We start from the raw sequence: 24265 nt of genomic DNA on the forward strand, positions 1-24265 counted from the left end.
ACAAAATTAGCTGGGCATGGTGGCGCATGCCTGTAATCCCAGCTACTCGGGAGGCTGAGGCAGGAGAATCACTTGAACCTGGGAGGTGGAGGTTGCGGTGAGCCAAGATTGCGCCATTGCACTCTAGCCCGCGCAACAAGAGCGAAACTCCGTCTCATAAAAAACAAAACAAAACAAAAACACACTGATTTCTTCTAATCAATTACTTCGGGTGCTCTGGGAATGAGTGGTCTTAGGTTTTGAGCCAGATCTACCTGGATTCAAGCGCCCCCAGTACAATGGAGGCGTCGGGGCTGAGATACTGCGGAAGAGGGCAGGTCACACGGCCCAGCAGACGCACAGCTGTACTGTCCTCACTCCCAGTAACGGCGAGGGTTGTTTGGCCGGTATCGATTCCTTAACCTCCTGGAGCTTGAGTGTTCCCATTCATAAAATAGAAGCAGTACTTGTCTTGCTTCTCTCGGCCTTGGGGAGACGGCTGGGAACCCTTGTCTGATGGCCCCAGGTTCCTGTGCTTCTCTAGGCCTGCTGGTTACCCATCAGTGAGTATAGCATATAGCATAAATACAGCATATGTTTGTTGGGAGCAAATTTAAGAGTAAAAAAATATAAGCAGGCTGGGCACGGTAACTATTGCCTGTAATCCTAGCACTTTGGGAGGCCAAGGTGGGTGGATCACTTAAGTTCAGGAGTTTGAAATTACTCTGAGCAACGCAGCAAAACCCTGTCTCTACAAAAAAAACAAAAACAAAAAATAGGCCGGGCGCGGTGGCTCACGCTTGTAATCCGAATACTTTGGGAGGCTAAAGCAGGTGGATCACCTGAGGTCAGGAGTTCAAGACCAACCTGGTCAACATGATGAAACCCTGTCTCTACTAAAAACATAAAAATTAGCCAGGTGTAGTGGTGCACATCTGTAACCCCACCTACTTGGGAGGCTGAGGCAGGAGAATCGCCTGAACCTGGAGCCAGAGGTTGCAGGGAGCTGAGATCTCACCATTGCACGCCAGCCTGGGTGACAAAGCAAGACTCCATCTGAAACAAAAAAATAATAATAATTAGCCAGGTGTGGTGGGGCACATCTGTAGTCCCAGCTACTTGGGAGGCTGAGGTGGGAGGATCACTTGAGCCTGGGAGGCAGAGGTTGCAGTGAGCACTGCACTCCAGCCTGGGCGACAGAGCAAGACCCTGTCTCAAAAACAACAACAAAAATGGCAAATTCAGATGTGTCCAAAAAAGAAACTACATTGTACTTGTAACACTGCTTTCTAGAGGTAACCACTGAAATATGGGTACACTTCCTTTCAGTCATTGTTTTCCACGTTATACGCATCATGAGTTGGAGCTTTGGAGCTTCCTGATCTGCGGCTGATGAGTGGTGCAGCAACCTCTCTGCGCTTCAGTTTTCTCATCTCTGAAAAGGAGCTTAGAAAACATTCCCTAGGCCAGGCACGGTGGCTCACGCCTGCAATCCCAGCACTCTGGGAGGCCGAGGTAGGAGAATGGCTTTAGCTGGGGAGTTTGAGACCAGCCTGGGCAACAAAGGCAGGCCTGATCTTTACAAAAAATAAAACATTAACTAGGCACGGTGGTGTGCCTCTGTAGTCTCACCTACTGGCGAGGCTGAGGCGGGAGGATTGTGTGAGCCCTGGAGTTCAAGGCTGCAATGAGCTGTGATTGTGCCACTGCACTCCAGCCTGGGTGACAGAGCCAGACCCTGTCTCAAACACAGCAACAACGGAAAAAGCCCGCAGGCAGCAGATACTTGCCTGAACTGCGATGCCCATGTTGGTGTTTCTTCTCATCTTCTTTGATTGCTGTGAATGGAGTGCATTCACATACTTTGATTACACTCGAGGGTGACTCTTTTAGCTTCCACATTTCCGCATTTCCTCTGTGTTGTCAATTCCTTTTTTTTTTTTTTTTTTTTTTTTTTTTGAGATGGAGTCTCGCTTTGTTGCCAGGCTGGAGTGCTGTGGCGCGATCTCGGCTCACTGCAACCTCTGCCTCCAGGGTTCAAGGGACTCTCCCACCTCAGCCTCCTGAGTAGCTGGGATTACAGGCGTCCGCCACCACACCTGGCTAATTTTTGTATTTTTAGTAGAGATGGGGTTTCACCATGTTGGCCAGGTTGGTCTTGAACTCTTGACCTCGTGATCCACCTGCCTCGGCCTCCCAAAGTGCTGGGATTACAGGCATGAGCCACCACGCCCAGCCCAATTCTTTAAAGATTTTTCTGATGGCTCCTTTTGAGTTACTCCATTCCCTTCCCTCATTGCTGGACATGTACATTATGTCCATGTGACTTTTGTAACATGAGACTGCTCCCATTTTATGAATGGTAAAACTGTGGTGAACATTTTTTGACGACAGTCTGCCTCAGTTTGGGGATAATTTTATATAAGGATGGCTCCCTTCAGTTCTGTTATGAGATCGAAGGAATTCTGTGTGTTAGAATGTTTTGTTCGTGCCTCCTTTTGTGGTACCCATGCCTTTGCCCTGTGGTGAATGTGCGGCTACTAGGAGTTCCGGCTCCCTGAATTTGCTGCTCAGAATGGACTGCAAGCTAGGACACAGGTAACTGCCTTTGTTAACTATGAGACGCCAGCGGCTGGGCTCTGGTGTGCGGGCCTGAGTGCTGCTGCTTGCCACCAAGTGCAGAGGTTCTCCGAGGCTCCCCTGCTTACTTGGCACTTTGCCATTTCTGTGGCTCTTGCTGTCTTCTGTGTGTCTGAGGTTGCTGATCTCTAGCCATCTGGGCTATTCCTGCCTTTGCTTTTTTTTTTTCTCATACTGCTCAATTTCCAGAACCAACAAGAGAAACCTTAATTCCAGGCATTGTGTCCTAAAAATGAGAAGTCCTGTCTCCATGGTGAAGGAGATGACACTCCAAGTTATGGAGGCAGAAAGGATCTGCTTCTTCATGGACTCCTGAGAGCCCGTGGGCCAACAGGAAGCTCTTTGGAAAGAAATTAATGCTTCTCAATCTGCCCCTGCCCCATAGGGATGGGCGCATTGCCCAGTTGAGCTCCTTGTGTGGCATCACAGCTGCTGTTACTTTCATTCATGCTGTCGCCCTTGGTGACTCTGAACAGGAGCTGGGGCAAGGGGATTGGGAAGGAGGATGGAGACTGGGCAGCAGCTTCTGCACGTGGGGGTCGAGCTGGGAGCCCTGGGCTAAGTGACCTCACTGCCTGGTGCCTGTTTCCTTGCCTGGAAAAGGAGAATCCAGGTGCCAGCTTGGCAGCTTGTGTGGATCAACTGTGATAATAGAGATGAATCAGCCAGCACAGTCCAGGGCACCTGGGATGACTCCAGGTAGAGACACAGGTACCAGCAGGAGTCACGGATCCATTCCACAATGGAGCTCACATCTAGGGGCTGAGGAAGAGCTGGGACAAAAATGTGTGTTGGGGAAACTAGATGGATCCCCGGTATCTCCTGAGACGCAGGCGGGCTCAGCAGGGCAGGAAGCCTCTGGCCTTATTGTGTGCTCGCCTCCCACCGCCCGAGCTTGGGCCATTCCGCACACCTCTCTGTGGGCCTCAGTTCTCCCTCTGAATAGTCAGAGGGGACCTGATGTTCTCTAAGGGTCCTGCCAGCTCTCACACCTGGTGATGACTCTCCTGAGACATGCCTCTAGTCAGATAACCATTTTCCTTGCAAGGGGACAAGGCTGCATTTTTCTTTTCTTTTTTTTTTTGAGACAGGGTCTCGCTCTGTCACCCAAGCTGGAGTGCAGTGGTGTGATCTTGGCTCCCTGCAACCTCCGCCTCCTCAGCTCAAGCGATCCTCCTGCCTCAGTCTCCCAAGTAGCTGGGACTACAGGTGTGTGCCACCAAGCCCAGCTAATTTTTTTATTTTTTATTTTTATTTTTTGGTAGATGGGGGGTTTTGCCATGTCACCCAGGCTGGTCTTGAACTCCTGGACTCAAGATATCTGCCCACCCTGGCCTCCCAAAGGGCTGGGATTACAGGCATGAGCCACAGTGCTGGGCCAAGGCTGCATTTTCAAGATGCCACCTGTCTGTCTGTCCTGGAAGCCCTAAAACAGCAGGAGTTGTGGGCTGTGGGTCACCCTGGTGTCCCTAGCACCCAGCACGAGCGGACACCGAGTGGGTGCTCAGGGCTGTCTTCCATGGACACTGAACACCCTGGGAAAGGCATTCCCCTCCCCAACTCCAAGGTGAGCTGGCCCCTCCTGCCTAGCAAGCTTCGGGAGGCTCCGAGGTCAGGCTGGAAAAGGTCTCTCAATGGGGTGTCTGAGGAGAGGGGGGGCGTGCTAAGAGTTCTCCAAACATGCTAGATACTGTCATTTAATTTAGACTTGTTTAAACCTCACTACAACTCCACTTGGGAGGTGGAGACGCCATGTTTCTTGTACATATGGGAGGGTTGGGGCGGAGCACGGAAGGTTTCCTGGAGACTTGAGGAGTTAGCCAGCCCGGGGGCTCCCATGCGGAGGTCCTTTGCCTGGAACGGATGAGAGGGCGCTAAGACGCCTGGCTTTTGTCCACACTAAGCGATGGCTTTACTTGGGGGAGATAATCCTTCTGGAAACCTCAGGTAGAGTCTGCATGGGGAATGAGATGGCTTCATCTAGCCAGTTATGATGGGGGTCGACGTCCAAGGACCAGTTGAGCAGCCAGCAGAGCTGAGATCCAGGGCTTACTGCCCTGATCCCGGGATTACCTGCACATCAGAGATGAAGGGGAGGGAGGTGCTAAGAGGTGAAGTGGCCACCCACAGCCACATGGCTAAATCCTGTTCGCCGTGTTCTTAATTTTGTTAGACTCAAGTTGCAATGAAGATTTGTCTAGAACATGTCTGGGCGCTGAGGGCAACAGGTAAGGCATGGGTCAAATCACGCTGCGGGTGCAGGTGATGACAGGCTCCAGGAGAGAAGGAGTGGGCACAGCAGGATGACCAGTGAGGAAAAGGCAGGCAGAGGGCGCCAGGTGCAAATCTGCAGGACCACAGACTTTGGTTCTGGATACAGAACAATGGTTCCTTGTCATTGTACGGCTTTAGACCCTAAGACTCAGAATTAGGGCTGGAAGGGATTTGGGAGCCCCAAGCAGATCTATTAATCCAACGCATTAAATTGCTAATTAAGTCACGACTGAAGCAGTCTGTACTTTTCCACTAGGGTTTACTTAGAAAAAGCTGGGGAGGCCTTGTTTTAAGAGGTATGAAGGAGGCCTCGTATTATTTTTACTTAAAACCCCCAGAAATTTAAGCATTTATAAAGCTTCTGTGATGCAGCACTGCGAGTGATGTTAATGTTTGCTTTCAAGAGATGGCCTTTAAAAATCCCTCTTGCTTCTGCGTCATATCTCATAGACGGTGAGGGTTTTAACAGCCACGAGCTGGAGGGGAGACCCAAGTTCGGGGTTCCCTAGCCCATCCCTAAAGACCGCAGCAAAGACAGATCTTCCATTTCATGCTTCCAGATGCTTCCTGTAATGGGAAAACTCCTCCTGCCCTTGACCTTTCTGAGTGGCTGAGTCTTCCGTTAGATTGGGCTGTAGTCAGTCTCTCCCGGGGTTCCTCTCTGGTAATTTATCTGCCAATGATAACCCTCAGGGCTCCCGGTTGGCAGGAGCCAAAGCCAAGTGGAAATCCAGGCCTCCTGGCTCCCAGCGCTGGGTCTCTCCTCTTGCCCTCAAGTCCCCAGAATCTAAGGACAACCCAATAAACAGTCAAATATCTACTATTTGCCAGGTCCAGGGAAAATAGCAGTAAACAAGATAATCCCGGCTTTTCTCATGGAACCCAGAGTCTAGAAGGGGAATGAAGACCCTGTGCCCGTCAACAGGGGCTTCTCACTGTCTACCAGCTCGTGGAGGGCCCTGGGGCAGGGAACCCGGTTTCTGCCCCTCTCAGCTACTGACCCACCGGGTCCTTGGGCGGAGGGCTTCATCTCTGAGTTCGTTTCCCGCTTTGTACAATGGCTCTGATCATAGATCCCGTCTCTGGAGTTTGTGCAATGTTGAGGCCAAATAAGCAGATAACGCCAGGCCAGTGGCTTCCAAATCTGCGTGCACATTACACAGCTTCCCAAACTGATGATGCTTCCATCTCATCTTCAGAGACTGTGACTTAATCGGCCTGGGCTTCGGAATATTAAGAGCTCTGCAGGCAATGCTAAAGTGCAGACCAGTTTGGGAACTACAGCGCCAGGCACCGTGTGACAGCGCGGTAAAAGAGAACGTTCGGAAAAGCCCTTTATAGATTGACACTGAGGCCGGCTGGGAGGACGCCACGGCGCCGCTCCCAAGACCACCGCGGCGGGGCCTGAGCTCCGGTGTCACGCAGACCTTCCCTTCCGCGGCGGGGCCCGGGCCGTCTCCCGCACACCGGCCGGGACAGGGGCGCCCCATCGATGCGCTCAGCCGCTCGGCTCTCTACGCCTGAGCCCTGCCCGCTCGAGCCCCTTCCCCCTCCCGGCCGCTTCCCACTTCCAAGATGGCTGCGGGTGCAGCCGACCAGGTAAGGGGGCCTCTGTCGGATGTCCGCGGGGGGTCTGCGGGCACAAAGGCCCGCTCAAGGCAGTCCCTCGCCACTCTGGTTGGTTCTCGGGAGAAAAAAGGGCTGGCGACGCCGCTCCGGAGGCCCGCGCCGGGCGGCCCCCGGAAGAGGGACAGTCGGGCGAGCGCCGAGCTCTAGACGCGGCGGCACGGGCGGAAGAGCGGGCGCGGGCCGGCAGGGGCGGGGCGCAAGTGCGTGGGGGGCGTGTCCAGGGGGCGGGCGAGGGGGCGGGGCGAAGCAAGGGTGCGCGCCGCTGTTCGCCGCGGGCTGCTCGCGCGCACCTGCGGGCCGGACCCGCTGCCTACCGCGCGCCCGGCGTCTTCGCAGCGCGAGTTGCGGGTCCTGCGGGGCCTGGGCTGCGGGCCCGCGGGTCCCGGGGATGGCGTCGGAGCCGCGCTAACTCCGGTACTGAGAGCCTCCCGCGGGGGACTGGCCGCGGGCCGTGGGCCGCGAGGGAGGGCAGGGCGCGCGGGGCCGCCACCTGCTGCAGCGCCGGCCGAGGCGGGGAGCGGCCGGGGCGAGGCGGGTCGCCGGGCGCGGGTCCTGCTGGGTGTCCCTCGCCGCGCGGCCGCGGCTACTGCACGTCAGGGCAGCGCGTGCGTGGCGCCCGGGGTGCCGTCGCGGGGCCTCCGGGGCTGGGGCGACACTCGGGACTCGGCGGCCCTCGCGGAGGCGCGCGCTGTGTCCCGCTCCTTTCCCGGAACTTGACGAAAAGTTTTCCTCCTCCGACGCGAGGCTCCCGGCCTGAGAGGAGGCGGCTGGGTGCGCCAGACCCCGACCCCGGAGTCCCCTTCCACCTCGGACGCTCAGTCCCCGGGCAGCGGACCCTCCTCCTTGGCGCCCCTGACCCCCCTTTCATCTCGGACGCCTCTACCCCTGGAGTCCCTGATCCACGGAATCCCCTTTCATCTCGGAGTCCAGACCTCCTTGGACCTCCACCCCACGCGAACCCTCTGTCCCTGGGCTAGGGAATCCCCCTGCCTCCGCTTCGGAGACTCCCATTTCCGGGCCGCTGAGACCCTGGCCCGGGGACCCTTTCGGGGCCGGGGTAGCTGCCTTGAGGAGTGAGTCCAGGGACTCCTGGCCCCTCCCGCCAGGAGTCTCTCTAGGCTGTGGGGCCCGGCCCTGATGGGAACGGCTGGTCAGGAGGATAGGGGAATGACCCTGCGGGTCCCAGAGTGACCGCGCCTGACCAGGCCACGTGAGGTCGTTTTTGTCTTAAAGTTGCATAGGACGCCGTTTTCCCCAGCGTGGAATTGGAAGTTTTGCTTGGAAAGGTTTTATAGGCACTGGTGCATTTTGCCCCTACTGGAGGCCTCTGGGCATCACCTTGGTTATTTCACACAGTGAGGCTAGCTGAGGAGGGTAGTCGTGGTGGGGTCTTGGGGACAAAATGCTCACTGTCTTGCCCCCAGTATTGTAGGATGTTAGCACCTAGTTACTGTCTTGTCTGGCTTTTATAGAGGTAGGTTGCCTGTTGGAAACTGGCAGTCGCTTTGCCTGGACTGGGCTAGTCCTTACAGCAGTCTTAGAACACTTCCTGTTGCCCAGTTTATCTGGCCAGTACCAACCCATATGTCAGTTTGGGTATGGCTTCCCCCCTCCGACCAACCCTCTTACTGCTTCTTTGCTGTGTGTTTGACCCCTTGAGATTGTGGGCTCCACAATCCTAATGAGATCTCCAGTCCTACTGAGAACCTGGCATGAACTTGGTGCTCAGGGTCATTGGGCGAAAACACCTTTTGGGAAACATCAAGGGTGTCAGCTGAGACTAAGGGAGACAGAGTAACTGGCTTGGAGCCACCCAGATGGGGAGAGGCAGAGATGGGATTCAAAGTGAGGCAGGCTACTGGGCCAGGCTCTGCTCACCTTGGTGTCCTCCGCTGTCCCAGCTCTTTGCACTGAGCCGGGCTTGATTCCTGTTTGTACAACTGAGTTTTCACCGTCTGCCCCCAGCCTACCCTCTCACATTCAGCCTGGGCTCTGCCTCACCTGGCTTCCCCTGTTCCCCTGTGCTCCTTTAGCCCCTGCAGTTCCCCAGCATTGGGTGTACTGTCTCCGCCCCACTCCCCGTTTAGTGAGTGAATTCCTGTCTTGCATGCCTCCACCTTCCCACCTCTACTCTGGGTTGATTCCTTAGCTGGTGCACTGTAGAAGGCCTCTCTCAGAGTCAGAGCAGTTTGTTTGAATCTCTCTCCCCCACTGGTCAGAGCTTCTAACCTTGAGTCCCAGCCTCAGCACGGGATGCCTGCCCTGCAGGTCAGTGGTGGCTTGGGGAGTCTTTGAGACCTTGGAAAAGATTTATTGTCAGTATAAACATTAATACATAGAGAATACAAGAGGATTTTAGGAAAGTGAGTATGTGTTTGTTAACTTAAAAAATTTTTTTTTTTAGAGATGAGGTCATGCTATGTTGTCCAGACTGGATCTGAACTCCTGGGCTCAAGCGATCCTCCCGAGTAGCTGCGGTTACAGGAACGCACCTCCATGACCAGCTGAACGTGTGTTTTAGGACTGTGTATAAATAAAGTTTTGGCCGGGCGCAGTGGCTAATGCCTGTAATCCCAGCACTTTGGGAGGCTGAGGTGGGTGGATCACAAGGTCAGGAGATTGAGACCATCCTGGCCAACATGGTGAAACCCCATCTATACTAAAAATACAAAAATTAGCTGGGTGTGGCAATGCGTGCCTGTAATCCTAGCTACTCGGTAGGCTGAGGCAGGAGAATTACTTGAACCCAGGAGATGGAGGTTGCAGTGAGCCAAGATCGTACCACTGCACTCCAGCCTAGTGACAGAACTAGACTCCGTCTCAAAAAAAAAAAAGAAAGAAAGAAAGTTTCTTGGGCCCCGGTGGTTTAGAATTCTTGATTGTCCATCTGGAAGGCTCTCAGGGACTGTTCTGCTTGACTAGTCACTTGATTTTAAAGATAGGGAAGTTGAGGCCCAGAGCCCTGTCAGTATCACACAGCAGGTGTGAGGAGAGAGACTGGTGACAGGAAGAAGCTGTACTTTGTGGCCTTGTAGACACAGACTGGCTGTGTCTGGCCTTGCTTATGCAAATGGTTGCTAAAATAGTGGGGCTGAGTTGGCTGGCCCTATCAGTGTCCAGGAAAGAATAACAGCAGCCAACATTTTCTAAGGCTTACCCTGTGCCAGGCACGATTTTAAGGACTTTATGTGGATTTCTTCCCCTAATCCTGTCAACTGCCTAACCCAATAGGGTCTCTTATTGTCTTCATTTTACTGCAAGGAAAGAAACCAAGGTGCAGGGAAGTTAAGAAATGAGTCCAAGCTCACACAGCTAGTGAGCAAAGGAGCTGGGACTTGAACCCAGGCAGCCTGCTGCTGGAACCTGCATTATTTTTTCCCTCCTGTTTGTTTCTTTTTTTTTGTTTTGTTCTGTTCTGTTCTGTTCTATTCTATCCTATTTTTGAGACGGCATTTCGCTCTTGTCGACCAGGCTGGAGTGCAATGGCGTGATCTCAGCTCACTGCAACCTTTGCCTCCCAGGTTCAAGTGATTCTCCTGCCTCAGCCTCTAGAGTAGCTGGAATTACAGGCATGTGCCACCAGGCCTGGCTAATTTTGTATTTTTAGTGGGGATTCGCCATAGTGGGATTTTGCCATATTGGCCAGGCTGGTTTTGAACCTCTGACTTCAGGTGATCCACCTGCTTCGGCCTCCCAAAGTGCTGGGATTACAGGCGTGAGCCACCACGCCTGGCCTATTTTATTTTTAAAACTTCATATGAAGCCTAACATACATACACGGAAGTGTGAGAATGGTTAAGTGTTCAGCTTATCAATGATCAGGGTTATTGGGTGAATACACCTTTTGGCACCATTAAAGGAGCTGAGAGGAAGGGGGATAAAGTTTAGGGACTGTATTCATAAGTATGCCAGCAGGCCATGTATGAACTTTGATGTCAGATCCGGTTTGAACTCAGTTTCTGTTGCTGTGTGACCTTGGGTGCGTAACTTAGCCTCTCTGAATCTCATAGTTTCTTCAGTGCCCTTGGTAGGCTTGTGATTATTAGAGCATGTGAGGGCTCCCCGCATGTTTGGTGCATGCTAAATGCTCAGTAAATGATTTCTCTTATTAATAATTGAGATTATAAACTATACTGGCTTTAAGTAGTCTAAATATCTTCCCAATGTATCATTTGCCTCCGAGTCACTTCACAAGTACTCAGGAAAATTAGTTAATTAGTAATTTACCAAATCACTAAGTGAAGCTGAAACATTTTGCATTGAATGTCTTTAGTTTAAAATGGCCCGGCCAGGCGCCCATGGCTCATGCCTCTAATCCCAGCAGTTTGGGAGGTTGAGGGGGGTGGATCACTTGAGCTCAGGAGTTCAAAACCAGCCTGGCAACATGGTGAAACCCTACCAAAAAAAAAAAAAAAACCAACAAAAAATTAGCTGGGTGGGTGTGGTGGCGTGCGCCTTGTGGTCCCAGCCACTTGGGATGCTGAGGTGGGAGGCTCGCTTGAGCCTGGGAGGCAGAGGTTGCAGTGAACTAAGATCATACAACTGCACTCCAGCCTGGGTGACAGAGACCCCATCTCAAAAAAAAAAAAGTTCCACCTGTGCCTTTAATCATAACCAGTGGTCAGTGTAAGTTAAGAGCTCCTTAGGGTTGTGAAGGGGCCTTTGAGGACCCTGAACAATAACCCCAGTTTCTGCCTGGTTTGCTGAAACATACATGGGCTGAAACTTAAACAGCGTTGTGTTAAGTTCCAGGTGTCTGAAAGTTGCCACTCACCCTCTGGAGGAATATGTGAGCTTCTAGGAAATTTTTTTCAGTACTACTTTTATTCTAAAGAATCACCCATTTAAAAGCCAAACTACTTTTATAATGGCCTTTTCCATTTTACATAATGCAAATCAATCCATTGTTTTAGGCCGTGTGTGTAGCAGTGGAAAGAGTAAGTGCCCCAGCTACTCAGGCTAGCCCAGCACAGCTCTGTTACTACGCAGCACCCTTTAGACCTCCGTCTTCTGTCAGCTCTTTGGATGGTTGTGGAGGTGACAGAACTAGTGGATGTAGACATGGAACGCGGTGCCTGATGTGTCATCTGCGCTTGGGGAGCGGAGGCAGCTGCTCATGTTCGTGAGCCTGGAGCGTCCAGTCCTTTCTGCCAGAGCCGGGACTTGAATTAAAACAGAGAAAGAGGCCAGGCTCAATGGTTCATATCTGTAATCCCAGCACTTTGGGAGGCTGAGGTGGGCAGATTACTTGAGGTCAAGAGTTTGAGACCAGCCTGGCCAACATGGTGAAACCCTGGCTCTACTAAAAATACAAAAATTAGCCGGGCGTGATGGCGGGCGCCTGTAATCCCAGGACTCTGGGAGGCCGAGGTGGGCGGATCACTTGAGGTCAGGAGTTCGAAACCAGTCTGGCCAACATGGTGAAACCCCATCTCTACTAAAAGAAAATAAAAATGCAAAAAATTAGCCAGATGTGGTGGTGGGCGCCCGTAATCCCAGCTACTCAGGAGGCTAAAGCAGGAGAATTGCTTGAACCCGGGTGGCGGAGGTGGCAGTGAGCCAAGATTGTGTCACTGCACTCCAGCCTGGGCAATAAGAGTGAAGCTCCGTCTCAGGAAAAAATAATAATAATAATAATATAATCCAGAAGTCACCGGGCGCAGTGGCTCACGCCTGTAATCCCAGCACTTTGTGAGGCTGAGGCGGGCGGATCATGAGGTCAGGAGATCGAGACCATCCTGGCTAACACGGTGAAGCCCCGTCTCTACTAAAAAATACAAAAAAAAAAAAAAAATTAGCCAGGCGTGGTGGTGGGCACCTGTAGTCCCAGCTACTCGGGAGGCTGAGGCAGGAGAATGGTGTAAACCTGGGAGGCGGAGCTTGCAGTGAGCCGAGATTGCGCCACTGCACTCCAGCCTGGGCAACAGAGTGAGACTCAGTCTCAAAAAAAAAAAAAGAATCCAGAAGTCAGTGGCCAGAGCTGGGTTAATGGTGGCAGGCTTGGCAGTAAAGGTGAACACACTGCCCTTTGAGGATCAGATAGGACAGTGCCCCCTTGCCACTGGGGTTTGAAGAGGCAGCTGTCCTGTGGAGCGTCCAGAGAGGATCCGGGACAGGGAGGGCCTCGTGCTCCAGCCCTGGGAAGAGGCTGCCCACGGATGTCTACACAGACGGCAGCATGACTTCTCCCTGAAGCCGCTAAATGGATGTTTTCCCCCGTGGGAACACACCTAGATCGTTTGGTTTGGCCTTTGTAAACAGTTGCTTTTATTTATGAAGACTTGGGTCAAGACCGTTCCCACTGCTTTTTAAGGAGGAGAAAATCAAGCAGTTGCTTCTAGACGGGATTGTTTTCCAAAGCCCCGTGCAGAGTCACTGGCAGAGCTACCCTCCACTTTCTGACTCGTACTGAAGTGAGGATTGTGGCTCTGGTGGAGTGACAGTTGATTGAATCCCTTGGGGGCAGCTGTCCTCTTTGCTTCCTGCGGAACTGAGTCTGGTGACAGGTAAATACAATTCAGATGGCCTTGCTGCATGGAATGGAAACAGTCTTTCTCTTATCCATACTTCATATCTTGTCTTTCTGTTGGCCGGAAAGTGATGACTCATCACCATTTGACTTGGGTTCAGTGCCTACCACGGCAGGGTGCTGGGCCAGGCGCTGGGTCCGTTCCTCCTGTGCCTACCTAGGGGTGCGTACTGCAGTGGTCACTGCTGCAGGGGGATGCTGTCACTAGGACGTTAGTGATTGAGACTTTGGAAAACACCTGTCAAGGGAGGAATTTTCACTTTTCCTGACCATCATGTGTTGACAGCGTTCCTCACCATCTGGTCTAGCCTCTAACCAGTGTGTAGGCTGGTCACTGCTCAGCTGCTGGTGTGCACTGTCCGGGAACTTGGTGGCAGGGGATTTCTTCCTCGTAGTCTTACCTCCAGCTCTCACCGAGTTCTTGGAACATAATCCAGCTCTCAGCAGATGTTTCTTGGATGGGACTGTCCCTGAAATCTGCCCACTTAAGACCTCAGTTGTTAGTAGTAATTAATTCAGCAAGTAGATTTTTGAAACCTTAATCCATGCCAGGCATTTAACCAGAGAATAGTTCCCAGAAATGATTAGAGCTGTGCCTGCCTGAAGCGTAGAATCCAGTGAGGAGAGCCACCTGAGAACAGCCGTGAGATAGCTGTTTCAGGCAGGGTGTGGCCAAAAGGAATCTAGGAGGAAGGAGGCCTGGCAGCTTTCTGGGAGAGGCAGGGAAGGCTTTTCAGAGGAGGTGGCTTTTGAAAACACCAATTGAGTGTCTCCTTGTGCCACACCCTACCGGGGCTCTGAGGCCCCTGATGGCCTACCTGAGGAGGGCACCCCAGGTGGTGGTGAGTAGGGCTGAGTGGGCTGGTGGTGGGGGCAGGTAAGTGGCCGGGTGCAGCTGCACAAGGCTGGAGATACAGGCAGAGACGGATCAGGAGGGCCCTGTGTGCTGGCTTGGGGAAGTCAGGCTTAGTTTGTCTTCTATAAATGTGGACTTGGAGGCAGGCCATCTGCAGTTGGTCTCCTGGCCAGCGTCCAGAGTCCACCCATTAGCCTTGTCTCAGAAGCACACACCTTGTTTGTACAACTTCCTGTATGAAGGGTACTATCAGGTGGCAGGTGGCCTGGAGTGCAGCTTCTGCCCTAGTGGCACCAGGCGGAAGTGCTTGAGGACAGGTGGCCTTGGCCCTTGCAGAGTTTGGTTTTAAAGTGTGTTGCAAGCGGAAGTACATTTTCCCTTTTAGGCTTATTTCCCTGAAGACTGACGCCCTGTTCTGAGGTTTAAGAAACTTAACTGGACTTGGGACCAACAAAGACCTCAAAGTTGGCTCAACTTCTCCATAGGAGAGGCCCTCGGGCTGCTGTCCCTGGCCCCCCCATGGCAGAGGAGAGGAGTAGAGAAAGGTTTTCTTTCTCGACTTAAAGCCAGATGGCTTTGGGCTCTGCCAGACCTTCCTTCCTTCTTCCTGTGCTTTCTTCTTGGCGGCAATTCAGGGAAGGGTCCTTGGATTGCCATGAATGAAATCCTATAGTTTCACCAAAATGGTTTCCAATTCCAGACGTGAGTGATGCCTTCTGTTTACCCAGGCACTGATTTTCCTAGGAAGGATATACTTTTTTGTGTTCCTGTCTATTCTATCATCAGAATTTGCATTCTAACCTGCGTCTCTTTTGTGGCTTACATTTGTGTTTTGCTGTACTAGGAAATAAAGGGAAGCGGCACGTTCACTGGGCACCTACTGTGTGTCAGTTAGGGGCTGGATTTGCCGGTGCCTTCACCAGACCTTCTCATTTCTTTTGTCCTCAGACCAGCCTGTGAGCTATAGGGTATTGTCCCATTTTACTGCTGAGAAAGAGGGAAGTTGAGGCTCAGAAGGGTTAAGCACCTCATTTGAGGTCGCCTTACCTGGCAGGTGGCAGAGCCAGAATTTCAGCGGGGCCTGTGAGAGGCCCTCAGCTCTGTTTAACGTGAGGATTTCCTCTTACGTGTGTGGCTTTTTGCCAGTTTGATCTGTTAGAGTGTTGATGGTGTTTTGATAATTCGAATGACCTTGACATTGTCAAAGATGAGCTCTGTGTGCTGAAAATGTTTCTTATTCTATTTTCCTTTTAATTAAAGTGCACGTAGAACTTCTAAATTGGTATACGTTTGAATCAACCTGGATTATATCTTACTTTTGTGAATTCTGTTGTTTCCTAACATAGAAACTTGAGGGATTCTTCCTGAGCAGGGGACACACAGAGGGTCTGCAGTGGCCCTGCCTTGGAGGGCTCATGGCTCTGGGGAAGAGCAGGGACGGCTGTGAAACACTGAAAATGTGTTTGTGTGTGGGGGGGTGATGTCCGGATTCTTTCAGATCATGCCCTGAGTTTTTGCTCTATAGGTTGGAGAAACATTTTATTTTTTGCAACACCTGGATAATTTCACCTTTTTTTTTTTTTTTTTTAGACGGAGTTTCGCTCTTGTTGCACAGACTGGAGTGCAGTGGCATGATTTCAGCTCACTGCAACCTCCACCTCTCGGGTTCCAGTTATTCTCCTGCCTCAGCTTCCCAAGTAGCTAGGATTACAGGCATGCACCACCATGCCTGGCTAATTTTGTATTTTTAGTAGAGATGGGGTTTCACCATGTTGGTCAGGCTGGTCTCGAACTCCTGACCTCAGGTGATCCGCCCGCCTCAACCTCCCAAAGTGCTGGGATTACAGGCATGAGCCACCATGCTGGCCTATAATTTCACTTTTGTATTGAACTCTGCTTTTGTCTGTATTTTGGCCTTAGTGTAGTACGGTGTGGTTCTAATTTCTAAGAAAAGTTGATTATCAGTTACTGTAACACTGTGATTAAGTAATCCTCCCTTACTCACTGTGTCGTATTTCAAGTTTTTATTTTTTATATTTCTTTATATTTATTTATTTATTTATTTATTTATTTTGAGATGGAGTCTCGCTCTGTCACCCAGGCTGGAGTGCAGTGGTGCTATCTTGGCTCACTGCAACCTCCGCCTCCCGGGTTCAAGTGATTCTCCTGCCTCAGCCTCCTGAGTAGCTGGGATTACAGGTGTGTGCCACCACGCCCAGCTAATTTTGTATTTTTAGTAGAGGTGGGGGTTTCACCATGTTGGTCAGGCTGGTCTCGAACTCCTGACCTCGTGATCTGCCGGCCTTGGTCTCCCAAAGTACTGGGATTACAGGCATGAGCCACTGCACCTGGCCTATTTATTTATTTTGAAACAGGGTCTTGTTGTGTTGCCCAGGCTGGAGTGCCATGGCGCTGTCATAGCTTACAACAGTCTTGAACTCCTGGACTCAAGAGATCTTCCTGCCTCAGCCTACTCAGTAGCTGAGACTACAGTTGTGCACTACCATGCCTGGCTAATTTTTACTTTTGGTAGAGATGGGGGACCTCACTGTGTTGCCCAGGCTGAATCAGATATTTATATGTAGTTGAGTCTATTTCTGAATTCTGCATTTCATTTCATTCCTTCACATTTCTATTTTTGCCTCAGCGCTGCACTCTTACTGGCTCCTTCAGTTTCTGGGAAGGAGGGAGATTACTCCCCTCCCTGTCTCTCCTTTGTTTTTCTGGAGACAGGATTGTGCCCTGTTGCCCAGGCTGGAGTGCAATGGTGATCATAGCTCATTGCAGCCTTGAACTCCTGGGCTCCAAGTGGTTCTCCTGCCCCAGCCTCCTGAGTAACTGGGACTACAGACATGAGCCACTGCACCTGGCTCCCCTTTTTCTTCTTTTAATTAATTTGCTTTTGCTGTGTTGACACTGAGAGGCAGGCCAGGCTTCCTAATTAGGAGCATGTAGGCGCCTTACAAAAGCTGACACCCAAGCAGGAGTGGTTATCATTCTTTCTTCTGTGCTTGAAAACCTTCAGCTCCTCTCTGTTTGATGATAGCAGCTACCAACAAAGTGCCTGTTGGGGGCCAGGTGACTATTAAATGCTTTTCTTGTGGTACTTAATTCTCCCAAGGCAATATAGAGCCCAGGAACGTCTGAGTCCAAAGCCCTGTTATTTATGTTGTTCTCTTGTATGGACCAGATTTAAACGCACCACCTGATTTCTTTTTTACTTTGAGACGGAGTTTTGCTCTTGTTGCCCAGGCTGGAGTGCAGTGGCGCGATCTCTGCTCACTGTACCTCTACCTCCCGAGTTCAAGCAATTCTCCTTCCTCAGCCTCCTGAGTAACCGGGGTTACAGGCATCTGCCACCACGCGCAGCTAATTTTTTGTATTTTTAGTAGAGACAGGGTTTCACCATGTCGGCCAGGCTGGTCTGGAACTCCTGATCTCAGGTGATCCACCTGCCTCGGCCTCTCAAAGCGCTGGGATTTCAGGCATGAGCCACTGCCCCTGGCCATTTTAAAGGAAAACAAAGGTAGCAGTTGATGCCAGGGTTCTCAGTGTGCTGGGACTGTGCTCTCCAGGCTGGTGTGCCGCATACCCTCCCTTCCTCATTTGTCTGAGGCCAGAGAACTTTATTTTTAATTTATTTATTTTTGAGACACGGTCTCATTCTGTCCTTCAGGCTGGAGTGCAGTGGTGTTATCAGGGTTCACTGTAGTCTTGACCTCCTGGGCGGGCTCAAGTGATCCTCCCACCTTAGCCTTTCAAGTAGCGAGGACCACAGACATGTGCCACCACACTCAGCTAATTTTTAAATTTTTTTTAAAGACAAGGTCTCCCATTGTTGCCCAGGCTTGCTCTTGAGTTCCTAGCGATCCTCCTGCCTCTACCTCCCAAAGTGCTGGGATCACAGGCATGAGCCACCATGCCTGGTTAGGCCAGAGAACTTTATTTTTTATTTTTTTATTTTTTGAAATGAAACCTCGCCCTGTCACCCAGGCTGGAGTGCAGTGGCATGATCTTGGCCCACTGCAACCTCCACCTCCTGGGTTCAAGTGATTTTCCTGCCTCAGCCTCCCTGAGTAGCTGAGATTATAGGCATGTACCACCACACCTGGCTAATTTTTTTTTTTTTTTTTTTGAGACAGAGGCTTGCTCTGTTGCCCAGGCTGGAGTGCAGTGGCATAATCTTGGCTCACTGCAACCTCCGCCTCCTGGGTTCAAGCAATTCTCCTGCCTCAGCCTCCTAGTAGCTGAGATTACAGGCACATGCCAGCATGCCTGGCTAATTTTTGTATTTTTAGTAGAGATGGGGTTTCACCATGTTGGCCAGGCTGCTCTCGAACTCCCGACCTCAAGTGATCTGCCCGCCTCGGCCTCCCAAAGTGTTGTGATTAAAGGTGTGAGCCACCACACCTGGCCTTGCCAGAGAACTTTAGACATGGCCTTAGATGTGTGCGTGTGATTAACAGATTTTGTTTTTTTAGAGATGGGGTCTTTCTCTGTTACCCAGGCCAGAGTGCAGCGGTGTAATCATGGCTCACCACAGCCTAAAACTTCCCAGGCTCAAGTGATCCTCTGACCTCAGTCTCCAGAGTAGCTTGCACTACAGGCATGTGCCACCACCCTCAGCTGATTTTTTTTAGTGTTTTGTAGAGACATGGTCTTGTTATGTTGCCCAGGCTGCACTGACCGTTTTGACTCTACTCACTCAAACCTCAGAGGTTGTGGTCTTGACTCTCTTTTATTAATTATCTTCACTGAGCTGGCCTTCTGACCTGGGTTTGTGTAATCCTAAACCAAGCCTTTCTAACCTACATGTGGTCTCCTTTGGGGTCCTGTAGATCCCAGCTCTGCGGTTGAACAGCAGGGTGATCTTAGACCCGTTTCTTAGTCTGGCCAAGCCTCGGTTTCTTCCGTGGTAAAGGGGATACTGTGCCCAGCCTTGTAGATGCATGTAAGCGTGACTGAAACATTTGTGGAGAGGCCTGGCTGCTGCAGATGGCATGCATAATTTATTTTGTTGTTGTTTTCCGTCTTAATGAAGATATCTTAGGATTTTAATGCTGTCTCAGAACAAGTAGATCTTTGAGATACGTATGGTTTATGGATTCACACCGCCATCCCCCAAGTCCAGTTCTCACGCTCCCCGTGCTGTCCTGGGGATGAAGATGTGACTGCTAGGGGCAGTGATGATTATTTTTACCTCGGGTACATCCTTCGTTTGGGTTATCTTCCCGCTATGTTATATCATGACAATGTATGTTAAAACTCCAGCTTCTGGGCCAGGCGTGGTGGCTCATGCCCATAATCCCAGCACTTTGGGAGGCCAAGGTGGGCGGATTGCTTGAGGTCAGGAGTTTGAGACCAGCCTGGCCAACATAAGGAAACCCTGTCTCTACTAAAAATACAAAAATTAGCTGGGCTTGGTAGCGCACGCCTATAATCCCAGCTACTTGGGAGGCTGAGGCACAAGAATCGCTTGAACCCGGGAGGCAGAGGTTTGCAGTGAGCCGAGATGGCGCCACTGCACTCCAACCTGGGCGACAGAGTGAGACTGTGTCAAAAAACAAAAACCACCTCTAGCTTCTGGACTTACATCAAAACTTGGGTATGTGGAACCTTTTCAAGGCTTTCTTCTTTAAGCGGGAGATGAGACCATTTCAGCTGTGTGTCAGAGGTGTGGCATCTTTGAATTTTATATCGACTTTAGTTTCCATGTTTGTGTTTTTTCTAGTTTCTCCTTGGACCAAGATGACTGATGGAAAACTCTCCACCTCTACAAATGGCGTAGCCTTGATGGGCATTCTGGATGGTCGACCAGGAAACCCCCTTCAGAACCTGCAACACGTCAATCTCAAGGCGCCCCGACTCCTCTCAGCGCCTGAGTACGGGCCCAAGCTGAAACTCAGGGCTTTAGAAGACCGGCACAGCCTCCAGTCCGTGGACTCGGGGATTCCTACCCTGGAGATCGGGAACCCGGAGCCTGTGCCCTGCAGCGCGGTCCACGTGAGGAGGAAGCAGTCCGACTCCGACCTTATCCCCGAGCGGGCCTTCCAGAGCGCCTGCGCACTGCCATCCTGTGCGCCACCAGCTCCAAGCAGCGCGGAGCGGGAACAGAGCGTGCGCAAATCCTCCACGTTTCCCAGGACAGGCTATGACTCGGTAAAGCTCTACAGCCCGACCTCCAAAGCCCTGACCCGCAGCGATGACGTCTCTGTCTGCAGCGTGTCCAGTCTTGGGACAGAGCTGTCCACCACGCTGTCTGTCAGCAATGAGGACATCTTGGACCTTGTGGTCACGAGCAGCTCCAGTGCCATTGTGACCCTGGAGAATGACGATGACCCACAGTTTACCAGCGTCACCTTGAGCTCTGTCAAGGAAACCAGTGGCTTACACCAGCAGGGCTGTATTCATGAAGCTGAGGAGGGGAGTAAATTGAAAATATTGGGGCCGTTTAGTAGCTTCTTCGCAAGGTAATGCCATCTTTGCCCTCTAGAAGAGCGTGGTGGTTGAGCCCGGACCAGTCTCCTTGTTCCTGTCTCACATGTGTTGTGTGTTCTCTGTGGTGGTAGGCAGGCACTGTCTCACACAGATAACTGGGCCTTTTCCCGGAAGCCCGGAGTCCTGTGGAATTGTAAGGACTGGTCTGTTGGAGATTCTGCTCTTCACTGTCCCTGGCTCATTTGCAGTCTGTTGTCACTTCTCTGCCTCTGACCTGCTGTGGCTGTCCCACAGGTGGCCAGCATTACCAAATCGGCAGCCTGAGCCTCTGCGGGGCCCTGTGCACTCATGAACTTTTTTTGGGCCAAGCAGATGGCAGTGGTGAGGGTGACGCCTGTGAGTAACTCCCATTTCTAGTGCCAGCCCCCACTGGCGTAGTGCAGTGCTGTCATGCCGGGTGTCCTGGCCGTGTCCCCGTGCTCCTGGATGTCTGTGCTCTTGTGTGCGTGCGCTGGCCCTGCCCCTGCTGTGGAGGTGTGTGCCCCGCTGCACTACAGCCCCGTGCATTCCCACCGTGCTGGACCCGGCCATGCACCCCGTCCCTGTGGGGCCTTGTCACCCGGGTGCTGGAGTTCCTGTGTCTCCCTGAAGCCCTGTGGGGCCTGCGCCTTCAGCTTCTGCCTCTCATTTGTGCTCTCAGGCTTTTGTTCAACAAGTGCCTATTTCCTAGGCCCTGTTCTAGGCTGGTCATGTGGGGTAATATGGTGAGAGAAACGATGTTGGGTAATGACTTAGGGTGGGCTTGTGGCCTGGGGGCGGTGGGAGTGGACGCCTTCATCACACAAGCATATGTGAACTCCTGAACTGTGGCGTGCTGGGAGGAAGGGCACGGGGGCTGTGGAGAATATGTGGAGAATATGTGGAGAATCGAGATCTGTGGCCAGGTGCGGTGGGACACTCCTGTAATCTCAACACTTTGGGAGGCTGAGGTGAGTGGAACGCCTGAGGTCAGGAGTTCAAGACCAGTCTGGCCAACATGGCAAAACCCCGTCTCTATTAAAAATACAAAAATTAGCCAGGCATGGTGGTGCACACCTGTAATCCCAGCTACTGGGGAGGTTGAGGCAGAGGTTGCGGGGAGCCGAGATCACACCACTGCACTCCAGCCTGGGTGACAGAACAAGACTCCATCTCAAAAGAACAAACCAAAAAATTGTGATCTGCTCCACAGCTGCTCTTTGGAGGGCTCTGGGGCCAGGGCTTGACAGGTGGGAGCATTTCTGCAGTTGACTCTGGCTGCCCCGTGTGTGTGCGTCTCTAGCAGAACCCACGTCAGACACTGCAGTACTGGGTGTCCCTTTGAGATGGTGTGGTGTGCCAGCTGGAGTCAGCTGGAGACTCTGACTGTGGCCAACACATTAACTTATCACTGCCTCAGTTGCTTCATCAACTAAAGAGGATCATCTCAGACAAGCCTAAGCCCAGTTCTGAGTGAGATGGTCTGTGGTGTGGCCTGTGGTTTTGTCGGGAAACCTTCTCGAATGTGCTGACAGATAGGTATCTTGGTACCATGAGCACAGTTCCTGGTTTCAGAACACAGTAAGCGATTGCCCTCAGTGGGAGGAACCCGGGAACTTTGGGGGAGATCTTGTCACAATCCCTTCTGAGGCTGTAGCCGTATCACGGTGTTGCTGTGGTTAGATTTGTGTGGCGGAACTTCCCTGTGCTCAGATGAGTGTGTTCAACTGTCCCCGCTTATGAACAACACCTGGTACCTGTTCCACGCGGTCCTCACGATCCATCCAGAACATACAGAATCAGAAGCTCAGCGAGAAGGGCCTGAGGATGGGTTTTCAGAATCACCTGGGCTTCTTGGCAAATCTGGGAAACCTTGCTCGAAATGGGGTTGGCCGGGAAACAGCATGGTGGAAGGAGTGTGGCTTTGGAATTCAACTGACCTGCACCGTGTCCAGCTCTGTGGCCTTGAGCAAGTTCCTTCACCTCCCAGTCAGTTTTCTCACCCCTAAAACTGTGAGTGGAGGAGCGTGGCACGTGTGCCCATTATGCTGTTGATGAACGCCACACGCTCACCTTTGTCCTTGCGTGTTCTGTCTCCTCTGCCTCACCTAAGAAGTGGGGATAATGAACCCTTCCTTCCGTGGCAGTGGGGATTAAATGGGTTAGCATGTGAGAAATTTAACGCAGATCCAGACACGCAGTAAACTTTTAAGTATCAGTTGCTTGTGGCGATCATGGCCACGTTGCTGTGTCTGCCGCCGTTGTGATTCAGCTGACTGAGCTGTGTGTGTTGAATCCTCTTCCCCTTTGAAAGGAAGCATAGTTGGTTATGCAATTTCTAGATCATTTCTAAAGCTACTATTTCTTGAAAATCATACTCAGCTTTGCGCTGCAGGAAACAAGTGTCTCTTATTTTATTCCTTGGTTCCTGTCTCCTTATCCTTGTAATGGCTGTGACATTGTTATTGTGAGCCTCTCTGAACTACCTTTGGGAAGATAATGGAATATAATGAAAAATGACTCAAAACAAGTGATGACATGGACAGAGTCTAGGATTTTTTGTTGTTGTTGTTGTTCTAGAGTTTTAAAAATGTTAGAGAAGAGTTTCCATCTAGAGTTCCTTTGCGGGGAAAGGGTTTCTGTTTCAGAATCTTTAGAGCTCACTAAACATTTTATAGGTGAGTAAATGGAGTTACAGCCAATGTTCATCCACTCAGCCCAGGGCCTGGCCCCCAGCAGGTACCCAGAGGACTGTGGTCATTGTGAGTCTTTGTGGAGGGCAGGGCTGGGGCTAGAGCTGGTCCTCTGAGGTTCCCAGCCCTGGCTTCTGAGCCATCCTGTTTCCCCACTTTGTCCCCTCACTCTCTTGCCTTCTAGTTTCCTTGTCCTCAGTGAATCGGTTTCTGGGTTAGGGAAGGACGTGTGGACAGTGTAGTCTAGGAGAACATGCTCGGAGGGAAGGGTAGAGACAGGCAGGGATGATGACCTTGGCTGCTTGATGAGGTGGCCCGGGTGAGATGGGAGGAGGGGAGTGACAGGAGGGCTGGCCAGGCCTGACCACAGCCTCCCAGAAGCTGCAGGCCTGGCTTGCTTTTGTCCTTCCCCCACACTAATGAGCACCTGTGTCTGAGACTCCAGCCTGAGCTTTAAAGAGAGCCCCTGCCTTTATGGAGCTCGCAGTCTGATGGGGTAGACACACAAGGCATTTCACAGGCTATGGGGGTGGGCACGAGTGCTGTTACTATGGGTGGGGAGGGGGTGGCACTGCAGCCACGAGTGCTAGTTCAGGAGTTCATGCCGCCTGGCTTCATCGTGAGCCCTCCTGTTGAATCGCCGTGGGCCTTGTGCAAGTTACCTCTCTGAGCCTTAAGTAGGGGATAAAACTACTGTATAAGGTTAGAGATCAAATAGGGCATTTAACGTCTTGGCACTCCGGAAGTAGTAGTTTTCTGTGGTTCTAACAGAAATATTCTCATTTCTAAAAAATAAGTTTTTTTAAAGCTTTCTCTAGTTCTCCCATATTGTGCTGAATTGTGTCAACCTGTTGCTGAAGAAGTCAGCAGGGCCTCTCCTGCTGGCCGATGTTTTGGAGTAGATGCGTCTTTGTTGTGGGCGGCTGTCCTGTGCATTGGAGATGCCTTGCAGTTTCCCTGGCCTCCACCCACGAGATGCCAGCGGCACTCCCCCAGTTGTGACAGCTCAAAATGTCTCCAGACATTGCCAGATACCCCAGGGAGGGGCTGGCAGACTCACCCAGCCTTTGAGAATAAGTGCTGGGATTTGCTGCTTTGAAGGACATTTACTCAAGTAATTTGAGGACGATTTTCATTTGTATAGAAGAGTGGGACCGGGTTAAGGGATCATATGAGTCCAGTGTAGATTAGGAGTATTTATCTAGAAAC

General features: G+C 51.6%; 1 protein-coding gene across 4 annotated transcripts in view; it reads left to right on the forward strand.

The window, feature by feature from the left end:
- The first annotated feature begins 6406 nt into the window (after positions 1-6406).
- TBC1D14 (TBC1 domain family member 14) overlaps positions 6407-24265 on the forward strand; it is a 124872-nt gene continuing 107013 nt past the window's right edge. For 2 of the 4 annotated variants that reach the window (XM_073012523.1, XM_073012524.1), the window contains exons 1-2: positions 6787-6936; positions 19639-20377. In XM_073012523.1, the coding sequence (XP_072868624.1) occupies positions 19656-20377 (722 nt within the window). In that variant the 5' untranslated portion in view covers positions 6787-6936; positions 19639-19655. Of the gene's footprint in view, positions 6493-6778; positions 6937-19638; positions 20378-24265 lie in introns of those variants that run through there. The other 2 variants (XM_008017992.3, XM_008017990.3) reach the window with 2 other exon arrangements.

Source organism: Chlorocebus sabaeus, chromosome 27, assembly GCF_047675955.1.
Source record: "Chlorocebus sabaeus isolate Y175 chromosome 27, mChlSab1.0.hap1, whole genome shotgun sequence".
Lineage (NCBI taxonomy): Eukaryota > Metazoa > Chordata > Mammalia > Primates > Cercopithecidae > Chlorocebus > Chlorocebus sabaeus.